Source organism: Fundulus heteroclitus, chromosome 12 (genome assembly GCF_011125445.2).
Source record: "Fundulus heteroclitus isolate FHET01 chromosome 12, MU-UCD_Fhet_4.1, whole genome shotgun sequence".
NCBI lineage: Eukaryota > Metazoa > Chordata > Actinopteri > Cyprinodontiformes > Fundulidae > Fundulus > Fundulus heteroclitus.
The window spans coordinates 38,968,783-38,996,712 of NC_046372.1; the positions used below are offsets into that span (position 1 = coordinate 38,968,783).

The window sequence follows — 27,930 nt, forward strand, 5'->3', positions numbered from 1 at the left end:
CCAGTAAGAAAGCTCTAACTAGAACAAGGCTAAACTGACTTTCCTTTAAGCCTACGCTCTCTATTATGTACATTATTGCTAAGCAAACTGGTTAATATCCTGCTACTCCATGTTCATATTGTTTAATATATTTGTTGACATTTCCCTTTTTTCTTGATCACTTTTTCTCATTTCTCACAGAATATTGGCAGGAAAATTGTGAATATTCCTGTTTCTATTGCAATTTTCTCAGTCTTCAATAAAAAAAAAATGTAGCCAAAGCAGAAATGTTAAGTATTTATTATCCTAAATGCTAAGATTTTAAAGTCATCTTCACTTTGAACAGCAGCAGTTACAACACTTGGCAAATTTATGAAAAGACTACACATTACAGAAAGTGAAGGATAAATGAGGTATAAAATAAAGAAGCTTGTTAAGAAGCTTAAAGTTGAGACTGCAGAACAACTCGAGGGATGAGCAAAAACAATACAAACCTGAAACACTGAAAACATTACTTCTTAAACCAGTCTTCATTCTCACATTTTTTTCAACATAATAAAAATGAGATCAACGTTACACACTCAATACTTCAGTACTTTTGGTGATTTGTACGTGAAAATCTAATCTGTGACACATCAATACTACTAGAGTTTTGTTGTGTAAGGTCGGAAATGAATTCAGCTCAAAGGAAAAAGAGCTTGTCGGACAACTGGATGGCCGGTTCAGAGTGCAGATACTGGCCGGACAGGAAAGCCAGTTTGTGGGCATACTTGCATGGTGCAGGGACACGAATGGTCCCTGGCCAGTTCCAGTACAGATGGCACATCTTGAAAGTCAACCTGGCATGAAAGCAAATTAGAAATGGTTAGCTTTAGAGAACTCAAGGTGTTGAAATATGCAGGCCTGTAAACAGACCACCAACATAAATCAGCAAACCAGAACAAGTTTGACCTCCACCATCCTGACAGATACTTTATTGCAACCATACCAATACATGTTAAATACATTGTTTCATGAAAGTAATACAAAAAACCTGACTGACCGATTTTTCTTTGCTCAGAAATTGAAAGTTTCAAATTTGTAGAATGAAAATCAAGCAAGGGTGCCTCCAGAAGTTGCAACTCATTGTGGGAGAGTCACAAGTTTTTTGCCAACTCTGACCACCAATATGGTCACGTACATATAATTTTTTTTTATATATAAAGCCACAGTAAAAATCTGCTTATTTGTACTCCTGTCAAATTAGGAACTATGCAGCCTGCCTTATTTTTTATTTTTTTTTCAAAATTGAGATCTGGTTAAGAGATCCTTGATGTCATGAAAGTTTTGACATGCATAGCAAATGGAACATCTTTTAAGAAAGACCGCTGAAGACAGCTCCTGTAAAATCAAGAATGCGTTAAAAAAAGAAAAACAAGAAAGAAAGTGAAAAAATAGTAATATAAAGCTCTGCCATTACTCTTCTTAGTGCACCTAGGATACAGTGGTCCGTCTCTGAAGGAGCTCTCCAACTCTGCAACAGCTTCATGCATGGAGTGGGACACACTTTCCAACAGTTATTTTGCAAAAGAAATTATATTTTGCTGTCTCTGACCTCCTGCTGGACTCAGTTGGCCTTCCTAATGAGCTTATCCAACGTCTTCCTCTCAACTGTAATTAAGCTAGAACTCCCAACAAACTACACTATAGAATATAGAAGATGCCGGAAAATAAAAAATAAAAAGGGTTTGCACCTGCACTCAAAAAGATGTTCGTCTCTTCAGCAGGTAAAGTCTGCTCTGGCTCAAGGGGGGGTGAGTGTCTGATCAACCCTGCTGTACAATTGGTTCAGATCATTCACCCACCCTTCTTCCTGGGAGCTAGCCTGGGAGTTTTGTTTGTGACTTTAAAGCTCTTTTAAACTCCACAAATGTTGCCTGTAGATATTTTTTCTACCTCTGATCTTCCTCATCAGGTCCTTCTTCACAGCTCTCGGCTCCTCTTTGTGTCTTAATCTAAATGCTATCTTCTTCTCCTTAAGGAGAACCTTTATTTTAGGGTAGATCCAGGGCTTATTATTGGAAAAACATCATAGCTTCATGAAGGGGACAGAAGTTATTGTAATCTGTGATGCTGTCAGTGTCCTCGACATGAGGAGCACAGAGCTCTTCCCACACAGTGGAGCTGAAAGTCCCTCAGAGCTTCTTATATTGTCTCTGGTGCCGCAGGTAACATACCGGATCAAGGTAGGGAGAGTGGAGGAAAAGGAGACATGATCACAATCCCCGGCAGAAAAAAGGGCATGATGCTGTGTTTGGAGTCTGCTGGTAAAAGTGTGGATGACATTGCACGCTGCTACAGGATTGGCCGAGGGGGCAACACACACCGTTATCACGATAATGTGTGGCAGATAATATGGTGTCATACAGCCAGCTGCTCAATGTTAACTGCAGGGCATCACTTTGATAGTTAAATGGCCAAACAGAGAAAGACCCCATCCTCGTTTCACATTGAACACGAATGTGGCAGGTCGAGTTAGAGATTTACACGATATCCCAATGCACAGGTGCAACACAGGAGCGATGTGATATAAAACAACGCTAAGCGAGACCACAGAGGCAATTCCCACAATAAAATAGCCTCTACTATAGTAGGGACTAATGGGGGTCCTTAAGTAAACTAAATGTGTACTAGCTAAAAAGCAAAACACAGAGAAAGAAAAAAAAAAAAAACACAACAGGAACACACAACACGTCTACAAAACTGATTTACAAAAGAAAACCTCAGAGCTGAGTGGGACCTGCTGAAACAGGCGACCTGCTGGCGCTATATCAGTGTTACTTAACCTACCAGTGTTTTTCCCTAACGGAGTTTCATAAATGTAAGCAGTTCACAAAATAGTAAAAAATATATAGGTCAGAACAATATTGTTAAAGCACTTACCTCTGCAAATGGTCAGGAGTGAGGTTAGCTGTGTTGTACAGGGAGACGTAGTGTGTAGGAAGTCCACAACCCTGACGAGTGTGATGAGCCATCAGATAAAAGTCCACCCTAACAGGCAAGCATAAAAAACAACTGAGGGTTAGTTTAGGGACGGTGCCGATCCAGTATCGGCATCAGGTTCTGACACGAACCTATTTTATGGATCGGAAAATTTTTATCCAACCAGCGGACATTTCCGTTCCATTGGCTTCATCAAGGGCTGGACAATCAATCACATTTGCAACATAAACAGTTTAAAAACAAAACGCAATTTCCAAATTGCACGGGTCCGTTCTTCGTACGTCGCTAACTCAGTTAGCTGGATTTGATTGTTGACGATTTGGCATGATCTTGGATCGTTTGGTTCTTCAGCTTAAACCTGCTCGAGAGCACGCTTAAATTATGTAAACAGGATTAGATCGCAGCTTTATAAGCGGAGGAGATGGAGAAGTCTGGCGCAGCCATGTCCATTTTTACGACAGCAACATGTTGCTGAAGGTGCAACAATAATTTGCAGAGTTTTTTTAATTAATCGCGTATTGCGCAATAGACAGGATCCTTTAGCGCAGTGTGACAGTGTAATTGTAGAGAGATCTTTCTTGGTGGCTGTTATAAACAGACAAACATCATTTAACAGTGGCTTTTAAAGAGGAAAAAGTAGTGTTAGAGCCATAAATAGAAAATATTTGAGTTATTTGTATGATGGTTTGCTTTTTATTTTTATCATATTCAGTAAGAAGATTTGTTCGGGCCATTTTATTGTGAAGTTTAGTTTTACTTTGAAAGGCTTGCTTCCTGTCAAACCGTATATTGTATTAGAAAATACTATAGATGGATTATCTAGACACGGAGCAATACAGTTTTACCGTGTAAACTGTGGATGACTTGGAAAAGGAAGAACTTTCCCAGTTTGCACGTGTCCTTTACTTCCCGTCTCTAAGGAATGACACTGAAATTTGGATCTCTTGACATAACAAGTGCCTTTTTAAAATAAAGTATAATAATTAAAGGCTACCATTTTGTAGAATATTCTTGTATTTCACTTTTACTTGTCCCCATGTTCTAGTGTGTCCCGTGGCGGCTCTGACATAAAAGAACTAAGTAAATATGAGATTATTAAAATGCAAAAATTCATACTGTAGAAAGTGATAGTAACATCTATCATGCACAGTATTTACGCATTAATCTGTCTGCCACTTTTTGCCAGCCCTCTCTCCTGGCTTTAGCAGACTTTAAGGTGTTCCCTGTCGTTTAAATAATGACTCAAATTCGGCATAACCTTCCATAAAAACCTCGTGTTCTGGTTGGGAGAAAAACGGTGGACGTTATTTGGCCACGCTGAACAGCCAATAGCAGCGCTGCTGATCAATGTTTCTACTATCGGTACATTTCCCCTTTTAAACAAACGCATGAACGCGCAGTTGTCTCATATAACTCAATCCAGCCATACTAATCGTAAACAACAGGTGTGTTGGAAGAACCCAATTAGCCGGATGAAATCATCTTGGATGTCTCATTTGATCTCGGATGTTTTAAGCAACGTACGAAGAACGGACCCCAGAGGTCCTTTAGGTGTCGGTAATATGTTTAAAGTGGGATAGCCTCCACATGGATGGGAAGAGAGCTGCAGTGGTGAGATGAAGTAATTTCATCATTTGTTTTAGAGTTTATATAATCAGACTTTATTACCAAGTTTACCAATGTCCTACAATTCCTGTGACAAATTCATACATTTCCCAAACTTTCTGCAAAGCTGACGAAGCAAGGCAATGGATAGTATCACGTTTGAGGAGGTAGTTGAATGCCTAATGCCATTTGGTCTCCACCCGGCAGCCACTGCAGACCTGGCAGCGCGGCGCTGAGTGGCTGTGAAGCTGAGCGACTGTCTGCTTGGAGCATCTCAGTGTATCAGCTCGCTGTCACATATAAAAGTTTGATGTAGTGAGAAAAATTTACAGTATTTTTCAGACTATAAAGGCACACTTAAAATCATTAAATTTTCTCAAAAATTGATGGTGTGCATTATAATCTGGTGTGCCTTAAATGATTAAAGTTGTGCTTACTAACTGATTTAATGTGGTATAATGCGCTGAAAAATCTGTTAAAATGTGTTAGTATGGCTTTGGAAAGCAACAAAGCCGCTCCGCTCAATGGATATTGGGAGCATTACGGTTCATTATGTCACTCCCTGAGTTGTTTACTAGTCTAGTCTCTTTTCTCTGGAACTGTTGTGCTAAAATAATAACCTGATTACAGTTATGAAAAAAATCCTAAAGGAAACCCTGAAATGTCGGAAATTGCTCTTCAATAGGGGCTTTTCACAAGTTTAAGTTGGCTGTACTGTCGGTCGCAGTGGAGATTCTCACTTTCGGTACAACAGCTTTGTAAATGTATGTTGCAGTGTTGCTTTGCAGTGTTTCTAGTGAAACATTTCCACACAGCGGACTAGTGATTAAAACTTGGTTAGCCACTGTGCTAGGCTCAATGCACCTCTCTGCTAGCTGGCTGCCAACTGTGGAAAGAATTTCCTTAAAAAAGGTGCCACGACATCACTGTATAAACCATTTTATGTAGTTGATACTGTTGTATATGTACATTTTCCAAAGAATTTCATAAAAAAATTACATCAGTTTGGTTTCGGTAATGAAATGCAGCTACACAAATATTTGGTAAACCGGTCAAATACACCCCTCATCCTTCTCTGGAGTGAAGCCATCAGACATGATAGCGCGACTCACAGCAGGTGCATCAGCTGGGGGGAAGACTGGTGTGCTCTGACTGGAGAACATGAATTAGTAGAAAGACAACCGGTTTTCTAATCTGACTGTATTTGAGCAAAGCAACAAAGCTCACTGCCCCTTAGCAGGTCCTTTGGTATTTAGTTTTGACATTCACACGGCCTCATCAGTGCACAGCAGCCCACATTATACCCCCAAAACCTCAGAAAAATTAAATTTGATGTCATGGCCCCTTTAATGGAAGCGGATCTTATCATGAGAGCCGGACGAATGCTGCTATGCTCAGTAAATACCAAGACTCTGGAGACTTCAGCAGAAAATATTACAGCACAAAGCAACCTATGGGTCAGACATACCCGAGTTGGAACAGAATTTTCTGATCCGTAAAATACGTTGGTATCGGAACCCAGTACCGGATCGGTGCCATCCCTACATTCAACATTAGTTGCGATCATCAGCGTCATTTCAACCGTATTTAAATATAGAGGACCTAGATGTTACACATATTTTACCAAACATTTTGAAATCATCTACTTTTTTAATCGTATGACTTTAGAACTGACCAGTTTTCCTGAGTCAGGGTGTGATCCAGCACAGTTCCAGGGGGAGGAGTGCCAAAGCTGTTTGCAGCCCAGGAGTACAGAGTGGTGCTGATGCGCTTTTGGACCACAATGAAGACCAGCTTGGGTTCATAGTTGGGGAATGTCTCGAAGCATTTGATCAGCTGCGGTATCTCATATTCCTCGACCATTTTCAGCTGGCCGTCAGAAACACCGTCCCGATAAACCACGATCTTCTCCGGTAGGTTGTGATTTATCTGGACGGAGGAAACAGAACAAAGTGGGCTTTTACTAATGCTATTAAATTTAACAAGGTGGACATTTTGATTTAAAATAAAATAGTCAAAACCTAGAATCTGCATAAAATAGTCCCCCCCCCCGGCCGATTTTTCTTTGAAAGGCATAGCATCAACAATCAAAGCTACTATCTGCCTAACTTCTTTTCATCTGGTAAGGATTTTTACGTTGACTCAAAATGTAGGCTCACCACTGAGCAGACAGCAGCTGTCAGCATACTAGTGCCTCCATCAAACTGGTTCAGATTATTCATGTTGTGCATTCATCATTCAAAAAGATTTAAAGCTCAGGTCTAATAAGCAGTAAAAGGTCTGCATCAAAGTTTATGTTGATCTGTATCTGGACCACGGACACATGCAGACTGTTACCTCGTGGTACTTCTGTAGTGCAGCCAGCAGACACACTCTGAAGCCATGAATCAGTTCTTCGGTGGGGGTCTGGAAGGTAACTCTGGAGTACCATCGGGTCAGAGAGCTACTCAGGAAAAAGACAAATGGTATACCGATTAAAATTCTTTTAAAATTCAGTTTAAATGTAGACTACACCCTTGAATTCAATTAAAATCGCTTAACTGAATAATATCAAATTAGGTGCATTAGTAAACATAAAAAAGGCCTAGATATCATTAACATGTACACAAAAACATAAAAACCTACATATGTTTTCACATTTATTGTGAACTAGGTTAGCGTCAGACCTCACCAGTTAATGTGAAGTGAAACAAATCATTGTCTCCAGAGATCAGAGATAGTTGTTACCTGAAAGTGTTTTTTTTTTTAAATTCTACCTACATTCAAGAAATAATTTCAGAAAGCACTAATGAAATGTGACATTAAAGCAAGAGCTTTTTGGAGGAAAATTAACAAAAACACGACTGTACCTGTTCACACTGGCCACAAATCCCATGACGGACCGATGTGACTTGCTGGTGTCATGGTGAACATCAACGCCAACTACCATCAGGTTTTTCTGTTTGAGAGGCAGAGAAACAACTGTGACAAAACATCTGCAAGTATGTGCAACAGTTCACCTGCCACGAACACAATGAACACATAGTTGCTCATTTATAATTTTCTTATCTTCAAAAAAGTTTTTATCCATTCTAGCATTGGATCGCTGAGGGTGGCAGCATGTTGGAGTAGCTTTGTTACTTTCATTTACTCTTTTAAATTTTTTTTATTCCTCCCTTTCTGGCAGAAATGTTGCTTTTTTTTGGGTGATTATTCCCTCTGGTTTAGGATGCTGTGCAGCCAGGAGGATTTCTAATAATGCTTTTCACTTTTGGCCATTTTGTGTTGATGCATAACACTAGCACATTGTGCTTTACATAAATCCCAGATGAGTTGTAAGGGAAGCACACTGGATTCAGAACAGGAGCAATGAGAGAAAGACAGTGTGAAAAAAGTTCAAACCATTGATTATGATGGGTGATGTGAGATCATTGGAAAACAAAGTGGATGAACTCCAAGCCCTAACAAGGACCCAGCCTGAGTATCTGGAATACAGTATTGTGCGTTTCAGCGAGACATAGCTGAACAATCAAACTGAACACATTCTTCATTAGTTTCAGTTCAGCTCTATCTCTCCTGCCTCCAGCCATCCCATCGGCCTTCATCCCACAGGTTTTCTGTCACAGCTCAAACGTAAATCAGCGTATCCCTTGACAATCCTAACTTTTCTGTCACCATCCTCCTGGAATATTTACCTGTATCTCTGAATTACTTTCAAAGCTAAACTTGATTACAGTTCAAATCTATCCATGGTACAAGGGTTAAAGCAAAAATAATCAATTTGACTGAAAATTATTTCTAGTCAGCGCACATATTCCCGGGGTGTTGGACGTTATGCCAAATTGTGTACCACACTTGATTTTTGTGCAAAGTCAACTTTAACTAAATCTGGTACTTTTAAACTATCTATTGAAATTCCTGCATCTCTCACATCTTTCAGCTTCAGAGCCTCGGCGTCATTCTGGACAGTCTCCCATCCTCTCCTTCACTTTCCACATCCATAACATCACCTGGTTCACTTTCATATTTGCAGCATCAAGCAAGTTCTTCCTTCACATTTTTGCCAAACAGGTCCACAGTCCACTAACCTCTCGACTTTATAATTTCATCTCCCTTATCCTTACAACTTTGTCCTTTTTGGGAACCAAACTACTGAAATATTGAAGACAGCATGGAAGTGATTTAAAACTAACTAAAACTGGGATTTTGTAGTTACACACACAGTCGGCCATGGATACAGGTGCCTTGGATCTGTAGCCGTTTCACAGGGTGACCAGGTCTCAAATGACCAAATGTGGGACAACAGGATGCTTGTGAGGGACAACGCGGGACACACAACCAACACTATCATGACGTCATACATTTTAATTTAACAGGGACTGCACATTACAATAATCAGTCTCTGCTTTGCCTGTTATTTAACAACTAATTATCACAACTCACGGGTTTATAAAAAGGCATTATTGAACTTTTTGGAAGTTAACAAAACTGTTACATTTTAGCCCTGTGACTAAAGACCTGTCCAAGATGGACCCTGTGTCCCTGCCTGGAGATAGTCACCGACCCCCCCCCCCTCCCGACCCCCCAACCCTGTGTGATGTCGAGCCGCGTTTCCCCATCAGATACGGATTGAAGTAACACCTGCAAGGATATTAAACTTTAAAAAAAATTTAATAAAATTGTTCTACGTTAATCAGAATAACTCAACTAGCTTTTAAAGATGAACACATTTTTATTAGAACAATCTTATTAAACCTTTGCGTAAAGTTAAATATTGTTGAAGTTTTTTCTTGGCTGCTGTAGCTTGTCAGCCATGGAGAACTTTAACCCATGCACTAGTAAGACCATCACTTTACTAACAAGGCTCTGTCTAACCATGAGTGAAATTCAACTTATTTTTGTCTAACATGAGGGATTAAGCGGATCAGAGAATGGATGGATGGATGGATATTATAAATTTGTGCAGTGATATCAACAAGCGTTTTCTATCAGTGCAATATTTTTAAGTAGCATGTGCAAAACAAACTATTCTGCTGTAAAGCATCAGTCTAAAGCTTCCCCAGGTTAAAATCACTGCGTAATACAATTTTGTTACAGAGATGTAGATTTTTTTTTTTTTAAATTCACATTTATTTTTTTCCTGCAAAAACTTAAAGGGGCAGAATATAACTAATTTGGCTTTTAATCAACAAAAATCAAGTGTTGCTTTTATAAATACACATTACATCACAACAAAAATTAAAGTGTCTCATAACTTAGAATAAGTAGTTTATAAATAAATAGGTGTCGGTGCCATTTTCTTCGCCATTTCTGATTTCAGCAGCTGAAAGGGGACAAACTTGTCAGCCCCCCCATCAATATGTCTCCTATATGAAGACATGCTGTCAGTGGAGTAGAAGAAAACAAGCAAAGACGACCGTAGATCATTCTATTTGCCGTTTACGTTGAAATGGAGGACCATCCATACTCTTTGCCCAGCGAGAGAAGTCAAAGTAACCAAGGGAAGGAAAAGAAGTAATAACGTTATGTTAGGAACAGGGCGCTGTGGTCACCCAACTACTGTGTCCTCCAGGCAGGCAGATATGGCTTGGTTGTTCAGCTCCCTCTATGTGTGAACGGGGAGCGGCGGAGGGATATCAGCCCCGTTCACTGTCTGGAGTGAAGCAGCAAAACCAGGTCTCTGTACTCGTGTTTATTGTCACTTTTATAGACCCCAAATAAGCGACCGCACGTTCAGAAACAAACCCAAAAAAACGTGACTCAAGGAAAACTGACAAAAAAAAAAAAAGAAAAAAAAAGTGGACTTGGCAACAGTGCAAAAAACCATTTCACACAATGACCGCAGCTATTAGCAGTAGCTAATACATGGAGGACATGTTGACATTGTCACAGTTATGATACTCCGCGGCTTCTGTAGTAGTCATTACGCGTTTAACGGCAAGGTCATTTTTAATTAATTTAGCACACCACTAAATGGTGTGCCAGTGCGAAAATCTAACACAATGGGATTTAAACAGACGATGTGTTTTAGAAAACTGTGCAGATGTAAATTTAGGGCAAATATGTGGCATTAAAGAGGACTACAGAATCTCACCAACTCCATTAGACTAGCCAAGACAGAATTGTTTTAACCACAACACTTTTTTAATGTTGGTTGTTACTCATGTGAAAATTCAGTCCGATCTTTTTATGAAAAATGCCATTGCTTTAACTAAATGAGTCAGGCAGCTGCTGTTCTGCCTTTGGTTGACATGATACCCACCAGAGGGACGTTGACAGTCCACAGTTCTCCTCCTAACTTGCTGTTCACTTGCAGGAGAATCTTCTGGGCAACACTCTTCAGCTTCTGCTGCTGAGATATCGTCCGGATATTGATGGCCTAGGGACAAACTCGCATTTCATTTTGTGGAGTATATCACATGTTTTTTAAACATAACAGTTTCAGGTTTAAACATAAGATTGCAGTTGATGAATCAAAGTTAAAAACAACAATACTAACCTGGGAAGGAACTGGGTTTTTAACACAGCACAGCTTCTTGATGGCACTGTAGAGGTCATCCCTGTTGCCGACCAGGATGCAGACAACCAGCTGCAAATTGGGCTACACACAGAAACATAAAAATTAGTGTTGACTTCTCTGCATTTAAAGGCTTGAATAAGCCTTGAGCAAAGGTTTTCACAAGCTAAAAATCAAACAACCTGGTAATTTTTGCTCAGTGGAAACACTATTACATATTTTAGTTCTGCTGGTTGCACAGTTTAAGCAAATTCAACTTGAACTGCTGCTTTATGAGAGGCATGCTAAGCATTGCTCAGGACTGGGCTCGCTTGGGGAAGAAAACTAGATGAGATAAAAGGGAAAAAGTTTAAAAATACAGCAGAGCTGTAGTTTGAAAGCTCTGATGATATGCCTTATCAACAATATAAAATAAACAATTCCTTGAATGATACGGATACCTCGATTCAGAAAATTCCTCGAAGCAAATTATCTGCATCAAAATTTTTGTTAAATTCTGCTGTGCACCGTGTTCCTGCTGGGTTGTTTAATTATGTTGAACATCGCTCTCAATTCCAGTAATGATAGCCTAGCGGCTGATATGTGGATGATAAGTGTGTTTATCACACAGGGGTCTTCAGGTTTGGCATGTAAATAATGTGTTTTAGAAATAATATTTAACCAGAATACTGACATAGAAGCTGAGCGTTGCACGGCTAATATTTGATGCTGTATAAGACTTTTTACATCTTTAAGCACAAAGACGTTTTTGGAAATGAGAAAAACAGGCCAATGAGGTCAAAATCTATTTTTGAATAAACAAGGACGGTTCCACAATTTTGCACACCATTGAACATGTCGCTAAAACAATCAATTTATTATTTAATAACTTATTCATTAACCTAAGAGATGGAATACCTTGGAAAATACCTGAAATATAAATGATCAACAATGATCGCTAATAAGTTTTCATTACATGTATGAGTGCAACTCTGAATATTCACGAAAACAAAAAAACATTTTAAACACATTTATCTTAGCTTCAACTATAAACAAACAATAACTAAACTAGCACTTAAAGAAGAATCAAAATATGTTGATATAAATTGGGAGTTTATTCCTTACCTCACTGGTGAGATGAGAGTGGATACTTTTGACATACGTCTCAGTGCGGTCATCCCGGAGCACCACTTTGATGGGACGTGCCAGTCGTACCCCAATAGGCCCAGCTACCTTTTTAAAAGTGGAAACTAGTTCTTCAGCTTGGTCTGCACAGCGAGGAGGGTAGAAGATGGCCCAGACGTTCAAAGGGATCTAAAAGGAAATATGGCTCAGTTAATAATGAAACACAGAGGTTCATGAGCAATCTCACAGCCGAACAACAAACTTATTTGGAACAAATGAAACAGGAAATGTTGATATGGCTTACGGAGCTGATTGAAATTTCCCTCACAACCTCCCTGGACCAGGAAACATCAGCTCCGGTGCCAAAGGATGACGTCTGAAGACAGATGGTTTCAGGCGGCAATGTTCTTCCTTGAACCTGCAGCAGAGGGGGGAGCATTGCATCCTTACTGACCACCAGAGGCGGCGCTTTAAACACCGAATCATTGCACAGGTCGAGTACTAATGTCAACAAAGGGACGTGTGAGCCCCAGAGAAACTGGTGAGTCTATACAGTCACGTGACACCATGGCTCCCCACTTTTCATCATCTCGCACTAAGTTTTGTCGAGTCAAGTGGTCAGCGTCGTTTTTGCTTCTACTGCTGCCGTTTGTAGCAGGTAGCCTCGTGACTTCGGTCGGAGCTGCGTGTCATCTCCCTCTCCAGAGGTTGCCCAAGCTAACATTCACACAACTTGTGTTCTGCTGGTAAGTCGTCTTTTTTTCTGTTTATTGTCACCTCAGTGATTGAGTGTTTTATTGGGGGATTCCTTGGGACTCTGTTGATAGTGTTATCCAGCGCGGTGCCACATGTGACTTTGTTGACAGTGCTAGACCTGCATGCGCAAGAATAATAAATCAGTGCCTAATGCACAGACTCTGGTAGTCCTCCAAAAATTTGGAACTGTAGATAGTCATAAATTTCGATGTTCCTCCCTACAGTGAAAATGGTGGTGGCAGCAATAAAGTTGTAGGCATGTTCTGTACTTGAAATGGAGCAAAGTCCTAATTCCAGATTGTGGGGCAAAAAACATGAAAAATGCCAAGAAGGCTGAACACTTTTGCAAGGCACTGTAGGTCTCATAATAAAAACATCTGCAGCACTTTGTCTTTAGATAAGTAAATAAGGCAACCCCACTTAGATGACATTTAGGTCATATAGACCCCCCCCACACACACACACACACATTTTCTCCTCTAATGCAGTGGTCTCCAACCACGGTCCTCAGGGCCCACTGTCCTACATGTTTACAGGTTGGTCAAACACCTGAGTGAATTTAGCCTCTCACATTTTTCAAATCAACAAAAAAAAAATGGTGTCAGTTCTCTCAACTGGATACATTTTGGTTGTATCACCATAAATTCAATTTTAGGATCTTATTGTAAGCTTTAAAGGAGCAATAAGTGAAATTTTATTAATTTAGATGAAAGGAACAGGACAGTTTTGTGCTTGGATCCGGGTGCTAGCAGATTCACTTCTATATAGAAATCCCTTACTGTCTTCGGCTGTCACTTTGTACATTCTGTAGTGGATGGTACTCTACATTCTTCAGTGATGGTATGAAGGCGTTGCTTGTTTCAACCTGTAACACTTTATCGATTGGTTTTGCTGTCCTTTTTAAATCTCTTTGCAGGTGAAGAAGCATCATTCTCTCCTTTTTCTGTCCTCTTTCTCTTTCTCCTTTTCTCTTTTTTCCCCCCTCTTCTACCTTCTTGTTTCAGTGTCCATTTAGCATGAAATATTCCCTGCATTGATCATAATAAAGCTTCTTGCACATATAAATCAAGCGGAGCACTACGGAGAATGCGGTAAGGCTCCACTTGTGAAAGTAAAATCTGTTGGGTTCTTTTTTGCATTAAGGCAACAATTCTTATTGCCACACTGCCAGACAGGACACTATAAAAAAAGAAAACAAACTAAAAACAGTGCATTGTTGAGTACTTATTGCTCCTTTAAGGAGTGAAGAACTAATGGTTAGAGGATTCTTACTTTCTTCAGTTATTCAGTGCATCCACGATTTAGAGAATGTGCTGTTTAAGAGCAAACTTTTACTTTTTAAAAGAACTTTTTGCGCTAGAAAATGGGTGTAGTTGGGGTAATCTGCAGTGACAGATTCCTACTATGAGGATGTCTGAGCCAATCTCCAGTCCCCATCGGCTGAGCTCCTTCAAACTTTCAGGGTTAGAGGTAATGCTCTTCAGAAGCTGCTTGATCGCGTTGGTGTGATGCTCGCTGCTCACGTTGATATGCAAGGTCAGCTCCTGTGAAAAATAAAGAGACTCACATTTGCAACAACTCTTTTACAGCACAAATATAGCTACTTTTTAAAATGTTATGCAGTTTTTGCAATCACTAATAAATATAAGAACTTTAAGTTACCAACTTATTCTCTTAAACTCTTTACCTTAGAAGTTTATTAAGCATACTATAATCAAATATATGAAATTAGTGCGTGACAATGTCAGTAATTCCTCAATCTTTAGCACCCCTAGTAAAATTTAGAAAGAAAAAAAATCTCAAAATAAATAAATCTTTTATTACATTAGTGGGATCTCACTCCACTGGCCAAAAATGGAAAATATGTTTCTAATATTCAGAGTGTACTTTTCAGCTTTTTACGGGATTATAAATATGATGTGACAAAGAGGATACTTTTTTTAGTCCGTCTTAGAAATGGGAAGACAAGATAAGATAACATTTTAAATTCTGTATATGGTCGCCAGTTTTAATCAATGTCAACTAAACTTACTTTCATAGCCCTGAAGTCTTTCCTCATTTTCTCTGGGATTCCTGTCATGAAGGAGAGCTCTGGCACCAAAAGGATCTCTCCAGTGATGACTTGCTGCAAGATGGGGACAAAACAAAACGAGCAATTAGCCAAATGGGAAGTTCAGCTGCAACTTAGTTTTCGCAACTCAAAAAAACAAAAAACAAAAAAACAACAACACAGAGTTTGAGAAAATAAATGGGAGGGTGGGAACATTTACAACAAGTCCTGTCATTCATTTGGCATAGCATGTAGCAGCACAGTTAAATACTATTTCACTTGCATTTGATTTGACGCAATTATGACGCCACACTTCGCGTGCGCACACACACACACACAGATGTATAACAGCTTTTGTCCTTCTTGTTGATACGTGATGTCAAATTTGTATTGCAGATTTATTTTTATTTGCCAACAGTGATATCTGCAGGTTCTAAACAGAAAAGTTGGAAGAAAGAATTGCTTCACTGTAAACGTAATTTCATTACGTTTGCAGCACCTAAAACCAAAGATTAAACTCAATGGTGTTGAGCAAGACTTGCTGAAGCCACAAGGTGGTGGTAGTACTTCTCTAATAAGAGGCAAGTCAATTGAGCAGTCTACATGAAAGGCAGTGACTGTATTACTATCGTAATCTGTCTGTATTAAGTTATAAATTTCAAGGTAAAATCATCACTGTGGAAAAGAGAACTTACCTTCCCTCCTGGCTTCGACCTCTCCTTAGGTCGATTTAGGAGTAAGGGCTGGTTCATGTCTTTGATTGTGATGCCATAGTTCTTTCTATAAAAAAATAAAAACAATGTAACACAAATCTGTGAAGCTAGAGCAGGGAGGACGTTTGCTACTAAACAGAGTTTATCAAACTAATAACAGACCTACACTTTATCTTGTTCAGAATTGATTAGTTCAGAGACAAAGTGCAGGAGTTTCACCTGTAGTATTCCAAGAAGGTGGTTTTTGTACCATCCATCAGAGTGAAGGTGTCATTAGGACTCTTATCCCACTCAATGCCATCGATGTGGTACGTCCGGTTGTTGTAGCGTGTGATAACAATGGCCCCGACGAGTTCTTTGGTGCATATATCTTTGAAGTTCTCCTTGCTCTGTTTGTACAGCATGTTCCTTTAAGACAACAGGAAACAAGCTCAGCCTTTCTTTTGTTTAAATTAAATTTTAATAGCCTCATAGCTTGATTTGTGTGATTATATGAAGGTGTTGGATAAAAAGGACTGTGCTGTTCTCAAGTTCTCTTGAAGACACAAGATTCAAGTTATGCGAGGTTCTGTGTGTGCAGTTGATTTCAGGAACAATGTAATCTACTGCTGTTGGTCCTCTGTGTTTAATCAAGTCTATTATCACAGCCGCATATACCAGGGAATTTTATAGCACTTGGTGCTTATTTCTGCTTACAAGAATGATGGAGAGGACTTCATTTTTCCAGCAGGTCAAAAGTACCAATACCAGCTTTAATGACCATACTTCACTATGCCTGACTAGCCAGCAAATTGGGCTGACCTAAAGCCCAAAAAGAGAATTTTTTTGAGTATTGTGAAGAGCAAGATGAGATACTCTGCTAAGCTTTTAGGAAACCCCAAGTCCCAGCGCCCTGGCTGGTCGCATCCATAACACACCACACTGATGCAATAGAGAGCCTTAACTTTCAACGGGCTGATATTTCAACATTACAAATCTTTTATTTTTATATCTTATACATTTAGTCTTTGAAAAATATAAATTACTGATTGAAATACCTGTAACCCATTGACCTCTAAAACTATCAGGAACAAAAGCTTGAAATGTATAACTGTGTGTATTGAATTTAGGAACTGAATTACTGAAATAGATTAACTTCAAACAACAATATCTTACTTCATTATAATCCATCTATACATGTAGGAATAGCAATTAATAAATTGGTTAACATTTCTGAAAGCATTTAGAGCAGTATGTCAATAATTCAGCTTTACAAGACTAAATGAAAACTGCTAAAAACTGCAAACTGACAAGTCATGAATTTGTAAACTTACATGACATCCAGCACAGAGTCGTTCTGCAACACTTTGTGAGTCACATCCACAGACAGGTACAGACCCCCGTCTAAGCGCTTAATAGCGGTTGCATAGCCTGGCCACACTTGAAGCCTAATTAGCCAAAAAAGCAAAAAAAAAACAAACAAAAAAAAAAAAAACAGCAACTTCAGTATCTAAGTGAGCACAATTCTCTGGGGTGACAGAGGTGTATAGCCACGTTATTTGATTTTTTAATTTACCGTATTTATCTAACTATAAGGTTCACTTAAAATGAAATTTTCTCAAAAATTGATGGTGCACCATAGAATCCGGGGCACCTAAAAGTGATTACCGTTGTGCGTACTGACCGATTTTATATGGTAAAATCCTCACAAAAAGATGTTAAAATGTTTAAGTACGATTTTTGTTAGCAACAAAGCTGCTCCACTCAATGGATATTCGGAGCATTACGGTACGCTGTCTCACTACCTGATCGGCCCCCTGAGCTGTCTATAAGACTGCCTGACTGTAATGTCTAAACTAGAAGTGCATTCATGTAAGGCATCCCTTGCCCGGAGGACACACTAGCAACAATAAACCAAGTAAATTCAATACGAAAGGTAAGTTAATTTTGGCCTTATGTTAGAAACAGGGCAGTGTCTTCCAACAACTATGTCCTCCCCACAGTGACGGATAGCTCTCCCTCTCAGGAGAAAGCTGTGTACGTGAAGGAGTGATATTACACACTTGGGAAGAATATTTAATGTGCCTTATAATCCGGTGCACCATATGGTCTCAAAAATACGGTATTTATACATCAGTAACTCACTCTGGTTGCATACAAAGGATTTAAGAAAGATCATCACGTCCTGCTGGTGTATTAGTTGTTAATTTGACGTTTTACGCTTTGTTTTTGCTCAGTTTGTTAGTAAATAAAGCCTTTGGTGTTTATTTTTAATAAAAGAGGAAGAACAACACTGTGCACACACAGCAGCGGATAAAACAATGAAGCGACTAACAACTATTAGCATCTCCCAGAGAAACAATACATAAAAGTCCAAGATCCAGTGAAAAAAAACGCAATTTGATTCCAAGAGGTAAAAGACTGGAATGTCACTGAATACAATATGAATGTTGGTGTTCAGTGAAGCAGAAGCTAAACCTGCCCAAGGTTCAGATGTGACTGCAGAGTTGACTGACGTGAGTAAATGTTCTGGTATGAGGCTGTTAATGGTTTTGTAGATCTGTTTATTTAATTAATAGCTGTTGGTCTTTGATCACGGCGAGCTGCTCCTTTAATGCGAGGCATTGCATTAATTAAGCATACCAGCATTATGATAGTTCTGCGATACTGCCGCTAGATGGCGCCACATCTGTTTATATCTGGTCATTGGTCCCGGTGCTGGGGCTATTTTTATCCATAAAAAGGATTATCAAAACATTATCAGGATGGAGGCTTGGTGTATATAACTGTACTTTACCATGATCAAGCGGTTTTTGGTCTTTTTTTATAATCATATAACGTGGCTATATACCTTTAAACCCGCTACATACCGATGTTTTTCAAGAACAATGGCGTTTTCTGGATGATAATGATTTCGAGCCACCTGCTTCAGCCCAATGATTTTCATCACCCTTGAAAGAGAAAACAATGATCATATCGTGTTACCTGTGTAGCTGCACATCAATGGATATAAAATAAACTAGTCATTTTCTACTTTCTAAAATGGTTCGGATTTCAGCTAGACAAATGGAGCTGTAAAATGTCCTTTCATTACATTTACTGTAAAATAAAAAAAATAAAGCTAATTGTTGGGAACAGCACATTTGCGGAATACCTTCTGAAAACCACGTTGTAGAACGGGATACAAAGATCACTGTTTGGAGGCAAAATCTTTGTCATCTGGATTTTGATTTCTATTGCTTGATCATCAGTCCTCCTCACGCTCTTGAGAACAACCTCCTGCATGTCATCAAAAGGTTGGAATAAGAAAAAAACAATGTTAATTTAGGCTTTGACAGATTTTTCCTTTCTTTAAGATTAAAGAAAACAATCCATTAATAATCACCAAGAAAACTAGTGTTGCCCAGGTCTGCTCTCCCAGCTATAAAGAGCAGCACAATAGCTCTGAAACTATAGTTTACTTGCGTAATCCCGGTTTTCAGAGTAGCATAGGTGAGAATGAGATGTCTCACTATGGGATACGCCCCTTGCCGTATTCCTCAGAAGCATTTATCTCATTACGCCAATCCTGATTGGCTGGTGATCGCGACGTCTCCCATAGTGAGACATCGAAACTAATGCTATAGCTCCATTTACACTACTCTTGTTAAACCGATCCATACCGAGCTCGGATCAGTTAACCAAGCAGAGCTTGGTTCTGACGACCGTTTACACATCACGCTATCTCGGTTCCTCGCCTCCTAGTGATGATCTACGGTACTACTGCTCTCTAGGATTGAAGGAGGGACTCAAGCAAATCAAAATGGCGGCGCCTGTAACATTCAGGAAGTTATGCTTGGTTATAATTGCTTTTTGCGGAGAGTCAGGCAAAGACGGCAACCTTTGGTAAATTTACTTGACGGAGTCGGCTTTTGGGACGTGGATAAGACAAACGAACGTCTAATCAGGATTTACAGATGCAGGAAACAATGACAGACGTTGAGATTCATCACGCTGCTAAGCAGAATCATCAATGGAAACCGTGTGGCACGGTAGGGAAGCTAGTATTATTATGAATGTCTGAAACCGCAAAACTAGTCAGCTGACTGTAAGGAGGTGTGCTCATGTGCTCTTTGTTATGAGAGAACCGTGCCACTGAAAAACTGGGCTGAGCCCACCTAAAGTCCCTTAAATGAAAGTTGCGCCAACTCAGCGAGTGCCGCCATTTTGGGTCTAAACTTGCCACAGGCAGGCGCTTTAACACTGTTATGTTATGCGCGTTTCGCACCTTCTAATACCCTTCAGGCAGGTGTTCAGAATAAAACACAACTGAGTGTTGATGATCACCTACTAGGCATCCAGAAAAGCTGATATTACATTTTAATAAGACTTGAGAGAGACATTTTTAAGTGAACTGTATACTTCTCTTTTCCTGTCTTGAAGTCCAGAATTGATCCCATAGGACAAAAATCAGACACACATTATGCTACAGCACAATGAAATAAAGCAAGAAGTCCAGAAGAAAATTTCACATAAAAAAAAAAATCGGACGGTCGGTGAAAATCAAACATGTTTGAAATTCAGTCGGCCGTTGTGAGGTTTTCGTGAGCGCATCCTGCTGTTCAAGCAGAGCTACGAGGGAGCGCCCTCCCCTCCTCTCCGTCCGCGCCAAGGGAGGGAGGGGAGCAGGCATCCCCAAAGCGACCTTCGCCCGGCCCGGGACCCGCGGGGACCGGACGTCGGCTCGCGGGGCGGGGGGAGGGCAAGCGCTCCGGTCCGCGCGACGCGCTGGCCGCCTGTTTCGGCACGCCTCCGCTCGCGGGGCGGGCCGGGCGACCTGCCGTGCCGCGCGGCCGCCGGTGCGGTGCGTGAGCTGGGCTCGACCCCCTGCTCTGGGTCCCTGTCACCCACCGTCGCTCGCCTGCCTCTGCCACCACAGCGAGCGGTCCCAGAGGGGACACGCAGTCCGGTCGCGTCCGGGCATCGCGCCGCACAGATCGTGAGCGGTGAACTTTTTAAACCCCGCGGTTCCGTCGTACAGTTTGAGATCTATATAAGTACCACGACTGAAAAACTCGTACAGTGTATGCCCGGCTTAGCGGTTGGGGACTGACGGGGAGAGAAAAGCTTTGCGCGTTTTTTTTTTTTTTTTTTTTTTAAATATTGGCGAGGCGGCCGCCAAACTTAGCGCTGCGGGAAACCCTGACTTCAGGAAAAAAAAGCCCACATACCTCACACAAGCGAGAGTTTGTTGTAGGTCTCCAAGTTTTGTTCGTCTCTTGGTCCAAGCGACTGACTCGTTGATCCACAATAAACGCCGCTCTTCATCGCTTGGAAAACGGAACATCCGCGTCCCTTTATCAGTGCTGTTGCTGCAGCCGTGGGCACAACACCCTGGCATGGTGGCTTATTTTCGAAATAAAGAAATACTCGAAATAATCAGAAAAAATAAAAAAAAAAATTAAAATAAAATTAAAATAAAAGAAATCGGTCGCTCGCAGTGTTGTAAACGCGCTGAGCTTAGCTGAGCCTAGACCCAAAATGGCCGCAGGAGATCACGTGACCCGAAAAAAATGGAACGCCCATGACGCAACTTTCATTTAAGGGACTTTAAACCCACCCATCGAACTGGTCTAGATTTAGTGCGGATCGGTTGTGTCTGGCACTGTTCAGTTTAGTTTGGAATCCATTTACACTAGAAAGTTATCTCAGTTAAAAAAGGGTAGTGTAAACGGGGTATATGAATGAGAACTTACGTCTTTCATTTTAACTGGCAGGTAGAGAATGGAGCCATCAAAAGCCACCACTTCTCCTGTGGTGGAACGATGATCTTTCATCATGCCAAAGCGCATTCCCATAGATTCAACATTCGGACTGAAAAAAAAAAAGAAAGACATTTCAGAATGATAAGAAAACACAGAAAAACTTCCTGCTAGGTGCTACTAATATATACATTCTTATATTACAGAAACAATGCCTGAAATAAAAGGTTTGGTTTCATCATATTTAGCTGCATGATCAAGGAAGAAGGGTGATGCCATGAATTCTTGTACTTACGTGAATGTGACATGATACTGATACACAGCTTCATTCTTGCATGAAACTATGAGGTAGTTTGACCCAATAGTTATGGGAGCTCCCTTTGTCCCAGCTTTATTAAGCGGTACACTAAGCAGAGAATATACAAAATAATTAATTAATTAATTCACAAAAATAACCTTACGTAGGAAAATGTACATTTATTTTATGAATTAAACTCTGAGGAAAAGGACTATTACTCAAATGACCATCTTTAACTCTAGGATGTAGGTGTATTAAACTACTATTTTGCAAAACACTGTAAATGATGATGATTATGAAGAAATGATACAACCACGTCCAAATAAGATGAACCAGAGCACGAAAAGTGATTACCAGCTGACATTGTCTCAGCTTGGAGTGCCATAGCTGTGATGTAGAAGCACGCAACAGACGAATACTTACCGTGCTGCCTCCATAGTCAGCTCCTTCTTTGGTTGTGGGCTCCGTAAAGGCACAGGCAAGTCTGCAGTTGTTAGAACAAATGGCACAACCAGGAAAATTAGGGGGGGGGGGGTTTGGACAGTAAAACTGCTGCAATCACATTTTACAGGGAAACTACTGTGTTTTCACAAAAATAACTATAATTTTAGAACATTTGATATTCAATTTATTCAGGTGATAATGCACAGATAAGCGAGTATTGAAAATGTCAATTGCTTTACTTTCAATACCTGCTACACGAGACTGAGACTGCAGTGCCGTTTGGGGATCAGACGGTGGAGAAACTGACTTAATCTGACCTGGAGGTAAAGCAGAAAGCAAAGCTCGCCCTCTTCCCACTCCAAGTTGTGGGAGAGCTGCCCTTCCAAGTCCCCCTATAATGTGAGGGGACACACTGGAGAAGGCATAAAAATCATTTACCACAGCAGCCTGGACTCATAATATGCTTTATGGTGACAAGCGTAAAGCATATTTTAGCTCATAATGACCAGCATATTCTTTATATTCATGGAGCAAAGAAAAAAGTGATTTTGGCAGGACATTACCAAAACATACTCCTGACTAACAAGAATCAGAAGATGCCAAGAAAATTACATTTAAAATCTGCCTCCTCATATCTGCAGATCTCAAAAGTTGGTGTCCCTCATATTTCCTCAAACATTTGCCTCCAGATCTCATTTTAAATCATTGTATTGCATTCACTGTGCAGGTCACTGGTTTATTTTTATGTTGGCTAATGAAATGAATGTTTGCAAGTATAAGTACAAATAACCAAACATATCATAGAAAACTGGAAAATGAAACACGTTTTGGGTAAAATCTTAACCATCATGCTGACTACGATTAACGGTGTGGCAGGAATAATGAACACTGTCATTATAACTCCCACTCTCTCTCTCTTGGATCTTCACCATTTTATACTAAGATCTTAAACATGACACAGAAATGAGAAAAATACCTGCTGTCCCTCGACATCATGTCTCCATGGTGAGCAGTGCCCTGTGAGAAGCAGCTGGTCTCAACAGGGGCATCTAGCACTTTTGCCTCACCCACATCTCCAGATGCTCCTCTTCCTGCAAAAGTGTTCATTCTTTAAGGTATTTTGCACAAAAACTAGATCAAGAGTTCGAAGGTGTGCAGAAGCCTTTTTGAACTTAATAATAAATAAAGTACTTCTATACTTATGGCAACTCTCTTAAACTTGCCAGGGTCAGATGAACATTTCCATTCCTAAGAACTTTCAGTCATGCAGGCATCTTAGCATCATCTATGTCAGCTATTAGGTATGGAAAACAAATACAAAAAGCTTAAAATCTAAAAGCTTAACTTGTGTTAAAGAGGATGAATCTGAAAGCCAAGAAAATAAACCTAATCGGTCTTTTTTGTAGTAAAGTAGCTGTTTTCAGAGTCATAATACTGACCCACTGCTGGAGTTCCTCTTCCCCAAGAAGTCACACCCATTCCTCTAAACATTGACACCAGTGATGATCCTTGATCATAGGTTGGCATGGAAACCTGCGAGAGGACGCAAACCTTAATGACTATTAAAGCAAATCCGATAGAATTCAGAAATGTCCCTACCTCTTCTCCCAGTGAAGCAGACGTGTCTTCTGTTGAGGACGGTTGTCTGGTTTCTATAGGATGCTTCTGTCCAGGCAGGACTGCACCTCTGCTCACCCCGACCTTTGGTTCAGCTGCTGGGGGCAGGAGACCCCTGCCTCGGCCAACTCCATCAGGCTGAGCCAACAGCCCTCTGCCTGGTGCAACTTTGGGCTCAACAGGAAGCGGCAATACTGCTCGTCCAGGAGGGAAGTCATCAGGAGGGAGGAAACCCCTGGCTCTCCCCAACCCCGGCCCTTCTGTAGCCATCAGGAGCCCTCTACTACGCCCTGCACCCTCGGGCAGCAGTCCTCTTCCGCGACCCAACATCTGGAAGCCCGTCTTATCACTGAGGCCAGAGGGCTGCTTTTGATCCATTTAGGCAACAGGCAGGATTCTGTGGTCAGGTAAGGTGAGAAATTAAAGCATGCAACCAATACCTTTTAGAAAAAAGTTCAACTCAAACATGTCCAGCTATGTCAAAAGGCCAGAGGTGAATGAATAATGGAAGGGATGAAAGTTTTTTGATCGGTCATGTGAGACGAGTGCTCGCTGTGTCAGAACTTCTTCAGCAAATGTGTTTCAACTAGTGCTGTCAAACGATTAAAATTTTTATTCGCGATTAATCGCATAATTTCAATAGTTAACTCGAGATTAACCGCATATTTTATCTTTTTTTTCTAAATGTGTGAAAGCCTATTTGGGCATTTTAATATGCAATTTTGCAATAAATGACACTAGAAAAAAAAAATTGTACAAAAACATTGTATTTTTATTTTCAAGCACTTTTCATAATTGGAATGAAAACATCCTGGTGCCATAAAATGTTAAACTCTGGCTAATAATGGCTAAATCACTTATCATAACGCCCTGATGTTTACACAATGTGTAAAACAAATGTGTAATAAATATTTCATTCCAAAATATAATTTTTGCCTCTTAAACAACGATAGACATGGTACTAAGCATTTGCATATAAAGTAATGCTAATGTTACATTTTAATAAAGTCACAAGTTTTATTCATTTTTTTCACTCTCTCACACACACATCTAATCCTGAGCTTTCACACCAACAACAATAATTTCTTTGTATATTTTTGCTTGCTGTTTATATCCACATTCATACAGTTTAAAGCCTGGAAAAGGGTTTAAAATTTCCAGGTCATTCCAGAGTCTTACACTTTGCTTTCAACTGGGCAGGAACTTAATACCCTTGGAAGAGACTGTTTAGCACAGCTTCATGTGCTGACGCTGTAACTCCAGGTACTTCATTTGGCGATGTGATTCAGCTCAGAGTCACCTGCCCTGACACCCAGATAAACTCCCACTTCCACCAGGAGAGAGCGCGCTCATTGTTGCAACTTATTTTTACCTGCCTTGGTAAATGTTTCAGCGTTGGCCATGAAGACTTCAGTGGCGTCTGTTCTGATGGGGGAACATGGGGCGTTCATTAAAGAGAATTGTTTATAAATGTTTATTTCACATGGTGCCCTGATTACTTCAGTATAGCAATAAGTAAGCCAATTAACCTAACAGTCATGTTTTTGGACTGTGGGAGGAAGCCGGAGTACCTGGAGAGAACCCACGCATGCACAGGGAGAACATGCAAACTCCATGCAGAAAGACCCAGGGTAGGACTCGAACCCAGGACCTTCTTGCTGCAAGGCAACAGCACTACCCACTGCGCCCAGACGTGATCATCCATTAGCCAAATGTCCTTGATCAACCCTGTGCCAATGTGTTATATCTACAGTTTTAACCCATTAACTGAACGATAATGTACCGACCTACTTCTTTTTCTCCGCTAACAAAAATACAGCATCTGTAATTTCACGTGTAGATGGTTGGAAATGAGACAGAGCGGACTGAATTCGCTCTCCCTGCTGCATAAGCGCTTCAGACACGGAGGACACAGATTCTGGCGGGTATAGCTCGTTTGTCCTGGTCACAGCCTATCTTAAGAAACAACAGCACATAAGGACATACACTCCTGATACTTTCATTAAAAATATGTACACATATCTAAGCACCAATGGCCTAGCCAGTGAGAGGTAGTCTGAATATCCTGCGTTGCAGTGTGGGACATGCTTACAGTTGTGAGGAGCAGGGAAGTGTGTTTTGTCTCTTGTTTTTTGGGGGTTTCTTTCTGTTGAGAAAAAACAAAACACACATACCTGAGCAGATGTTGCAGTCAGTGGTATTGGGTCTGGATATTTTGCTGTTGGTCCATTACCACCAATGAAATGTGGCGAACACATATGGTTTTGGTCACGTTTCGACCTGTAAAGCCCTCCCGCTTACACGCTAGGGGTGGGCAAAATAATTGTCATGACGATGCATCGCGATTCTAATTTTCGCGATCTACTGCATCGATTCTTGACGCCAGGTATCGATTATTAATTTAAAAAAATTAATAAATAAAATTGCATGAATGGTTGGCGAACATCAGCCAAAAACAAGTGGAATACAATGTAATTGGTTTAAAGGAACACTGAGGCCGTGTAAACGGCACTGATTATCCTTATTTTGTTATTTTAAGTTTTATAAATCCTATTTGTCAGTCACTTTTTGTCAGTGTGTCCTCTCCAGTAACAGTAATATTTGTTTTCATGGTAATACCTCCATAAGTCGTTTCAATAAATACAGCTATGTATGAATTCAGTTTCTTTCCGTTATGTATAAATTGAAGACACTATCCAGATCATACACAGCCAGTCAGCCTCTGGTAATGGCTGTATTTTTTTCTAACAGTGTTCAGTGAAAATATTGCAGTGCATCGCAAAACATCGCAACAATTCAAGTATTGTGATGCATCGTGATAGAATCGCATCGTGGCATGCGAACCGTGATTCGAATCGAATCGTGACTTCTTTGGCAATACCCACCCCTATTACACGCTGGCATTTCTCGGCATTCTTTCGGGGTTTAGGAAAGGGGATGAAGCAGCAGTGTTTCATTGTTACCATTATCTTTGCTGATGCAATATTCTGGACGGAGCTGTCTGCTTCACCACTCTACACAGCTTGTCCGACCACAGGTTGGCTCTGGCGCACTGCGCCATTTAGTAATTTGACGTCATTTGAGGAATGCCCCATAGGCAGCACCAGTCCATGGGGCGTCTACCTATATAATGTCTCTGGGCTGGGTGAGCTGCGGCACGCTCCTCATGCGCGCGCCCGAATCAAGCCGGACCATTCCGTTTTGGCACGTTACCTACGACAGTCAAAAGGAGATATATATATATATATATATATATATATATATATATATATATATATATATATATATATATATATATATATGACGAACGTTGTCTGCCAGCGCTTGCTGACCGTTCATGTGGACAACAGGCATCGTCTGCTCGACGCTCGCGGCCAACCTGCCTTCTTTACGTTTGACGTTGGGCGAACGTGGCCGGAAAGTCCAATACTAGCTTAGCCCGACAAGAAGGCGCCAAAGTGCCTCGCTCTGTAAACGTTTACGTTCAAATATAACCTTTTCATCCATTATCGAGCAAATGTTATACACGTCGCGTTGATAATGGTGTGTGCGTTTTAAACAGCAAAAATAGTGTCATATCTCAAAGTGAAACAATTTGCTTGTTAGCTAACCGACTCGCGTATTGTGTCTTAACATGCCACTTAACCACGTGACATTACATCTAGACTACATTTGACCAACTCAACAAGCCAGAATATTGCACCGACTCGTGCAACTTAAATACTTACAGGAGTATGGGGAATACGTGTCACGGCACCTTCCGCTGTCTCACAAGGTGTTCAGTGGAAATTGGTTCCATCTGACAGACTCGTTCAGGTCACAAACTGCTGGTACGTCGTCCCCCATTGGTTATTGGTGCTTCTTCTTCTTCTTTGGTGTTTTACGGCGAATTGCACTGAATTTGTCGCATTACCGCCTCCCTCAGACTCATTTGAATGACCTCTGCTAGTGGTGTTGTGATATGATGTCTATGTTTTTTTGGGGTTTTTTTTATGTCTATGGTCTGCAGCAAAACGTTGGTTCTTTTTCTCAGCTTTTAATGGTAACAATTTGTTTATTTTTCCCCCACCAGCCGACCAGTAGTGTGAATCGGGAAGCGTGCTAAAAACCAAACTATATTATTTCTATTAACCCAGTTACCATCAAGTGATCTTATGGTTTACATA

General features: G+C 40.5%; 1 protein-coding gene across 2 annotated transcripts; it reads right to left on the reverse strand.

Annotated features, from left to right (window-relative positions):
* Window positions 1-265: 265 nt before the first annotated feature.
* Window positions 266-27,608, reverse strand: piwil2 (piwi-like RNA-mediated gene silencing 2). 2 transcript variants are annotated; one of them, XM_021310356.2, is made up of 25 exons: window positions 27,493-27,608; window positions 25,857-25,910; window positions 23,747-24,161; window positions 23,587-23,680; window positions 23,124-23,238; window positions 22,396-22,559; window positions 22,127-22,187; window positions 21,701-21,811; window positions 21,400-21,517; window positions 18,819-18,943; window positions 18,535-18,615; window positions 16,999-17,112; window positions 15,905-16,093; window positions 15,668-15,752; window positions 14,955-15,047; window positions 14,326-14,466; window positions 12,471-12,584; window positions 12,167-12,355; window positions 11,045-11,146; window positions 10,808-10,924; window positions 7,416-7,504; window positions 6,904-7,009; window positions 6,242-6,495; window positions 2,902-3,009; window positions 266-818 (listed from the first exon to the last, which is right to left on the reverse strand). In XM_021310356.2, the coding sequence occupies exons 3-25, from the start codon at window positions 24,140-24,142 to the stop codon at window positions 662-664; spliced, it is 3,123 nt and encodes a 1,040-aa protein (XP_021166031.2). In that variant the 5' UTR covers window positions 24,143-24,161; window positions 25,857-25,910; window positions 27,493-27,608; the 3' UTR covers window positions 266-661. The 2 variants fall into 2 exon arrangements, with proteins under 2 accessions (XP_021166031.2, XP_036000488.1); XM_036144595.1 differs by having other exon boundaries at window positions 27,522-27,605.
* Between the last annotated feature and the right edge of the window lie 322 nt (window positions 27,609-27,930).

Bases quoted from the DNA above. Each gene is read 5' to 3' on its own strand.
- piwil2 (XM_021310356.2), bottom strand. From the start codon at position 24,142: ATGGATCAAAAGCAGCCCTCTGGCCTCAGTGATAAGACGGGCTTCCAG. The intron at 17,113-18,534 runs GTATGTAGCGGG...TTGGCTAATTAG, and splicing joins ATTGTTCTTGAAAAACATCG to GCTTCAAGTGTGGCCAGGCT. The intron at 10,925-11,044 runs GTTAGTATTGTT...GTTTGTCCCTAG, and splicing joins AAAACCCAGTTCCTTCCCAG to GCCATCAATATCCGGACGAT.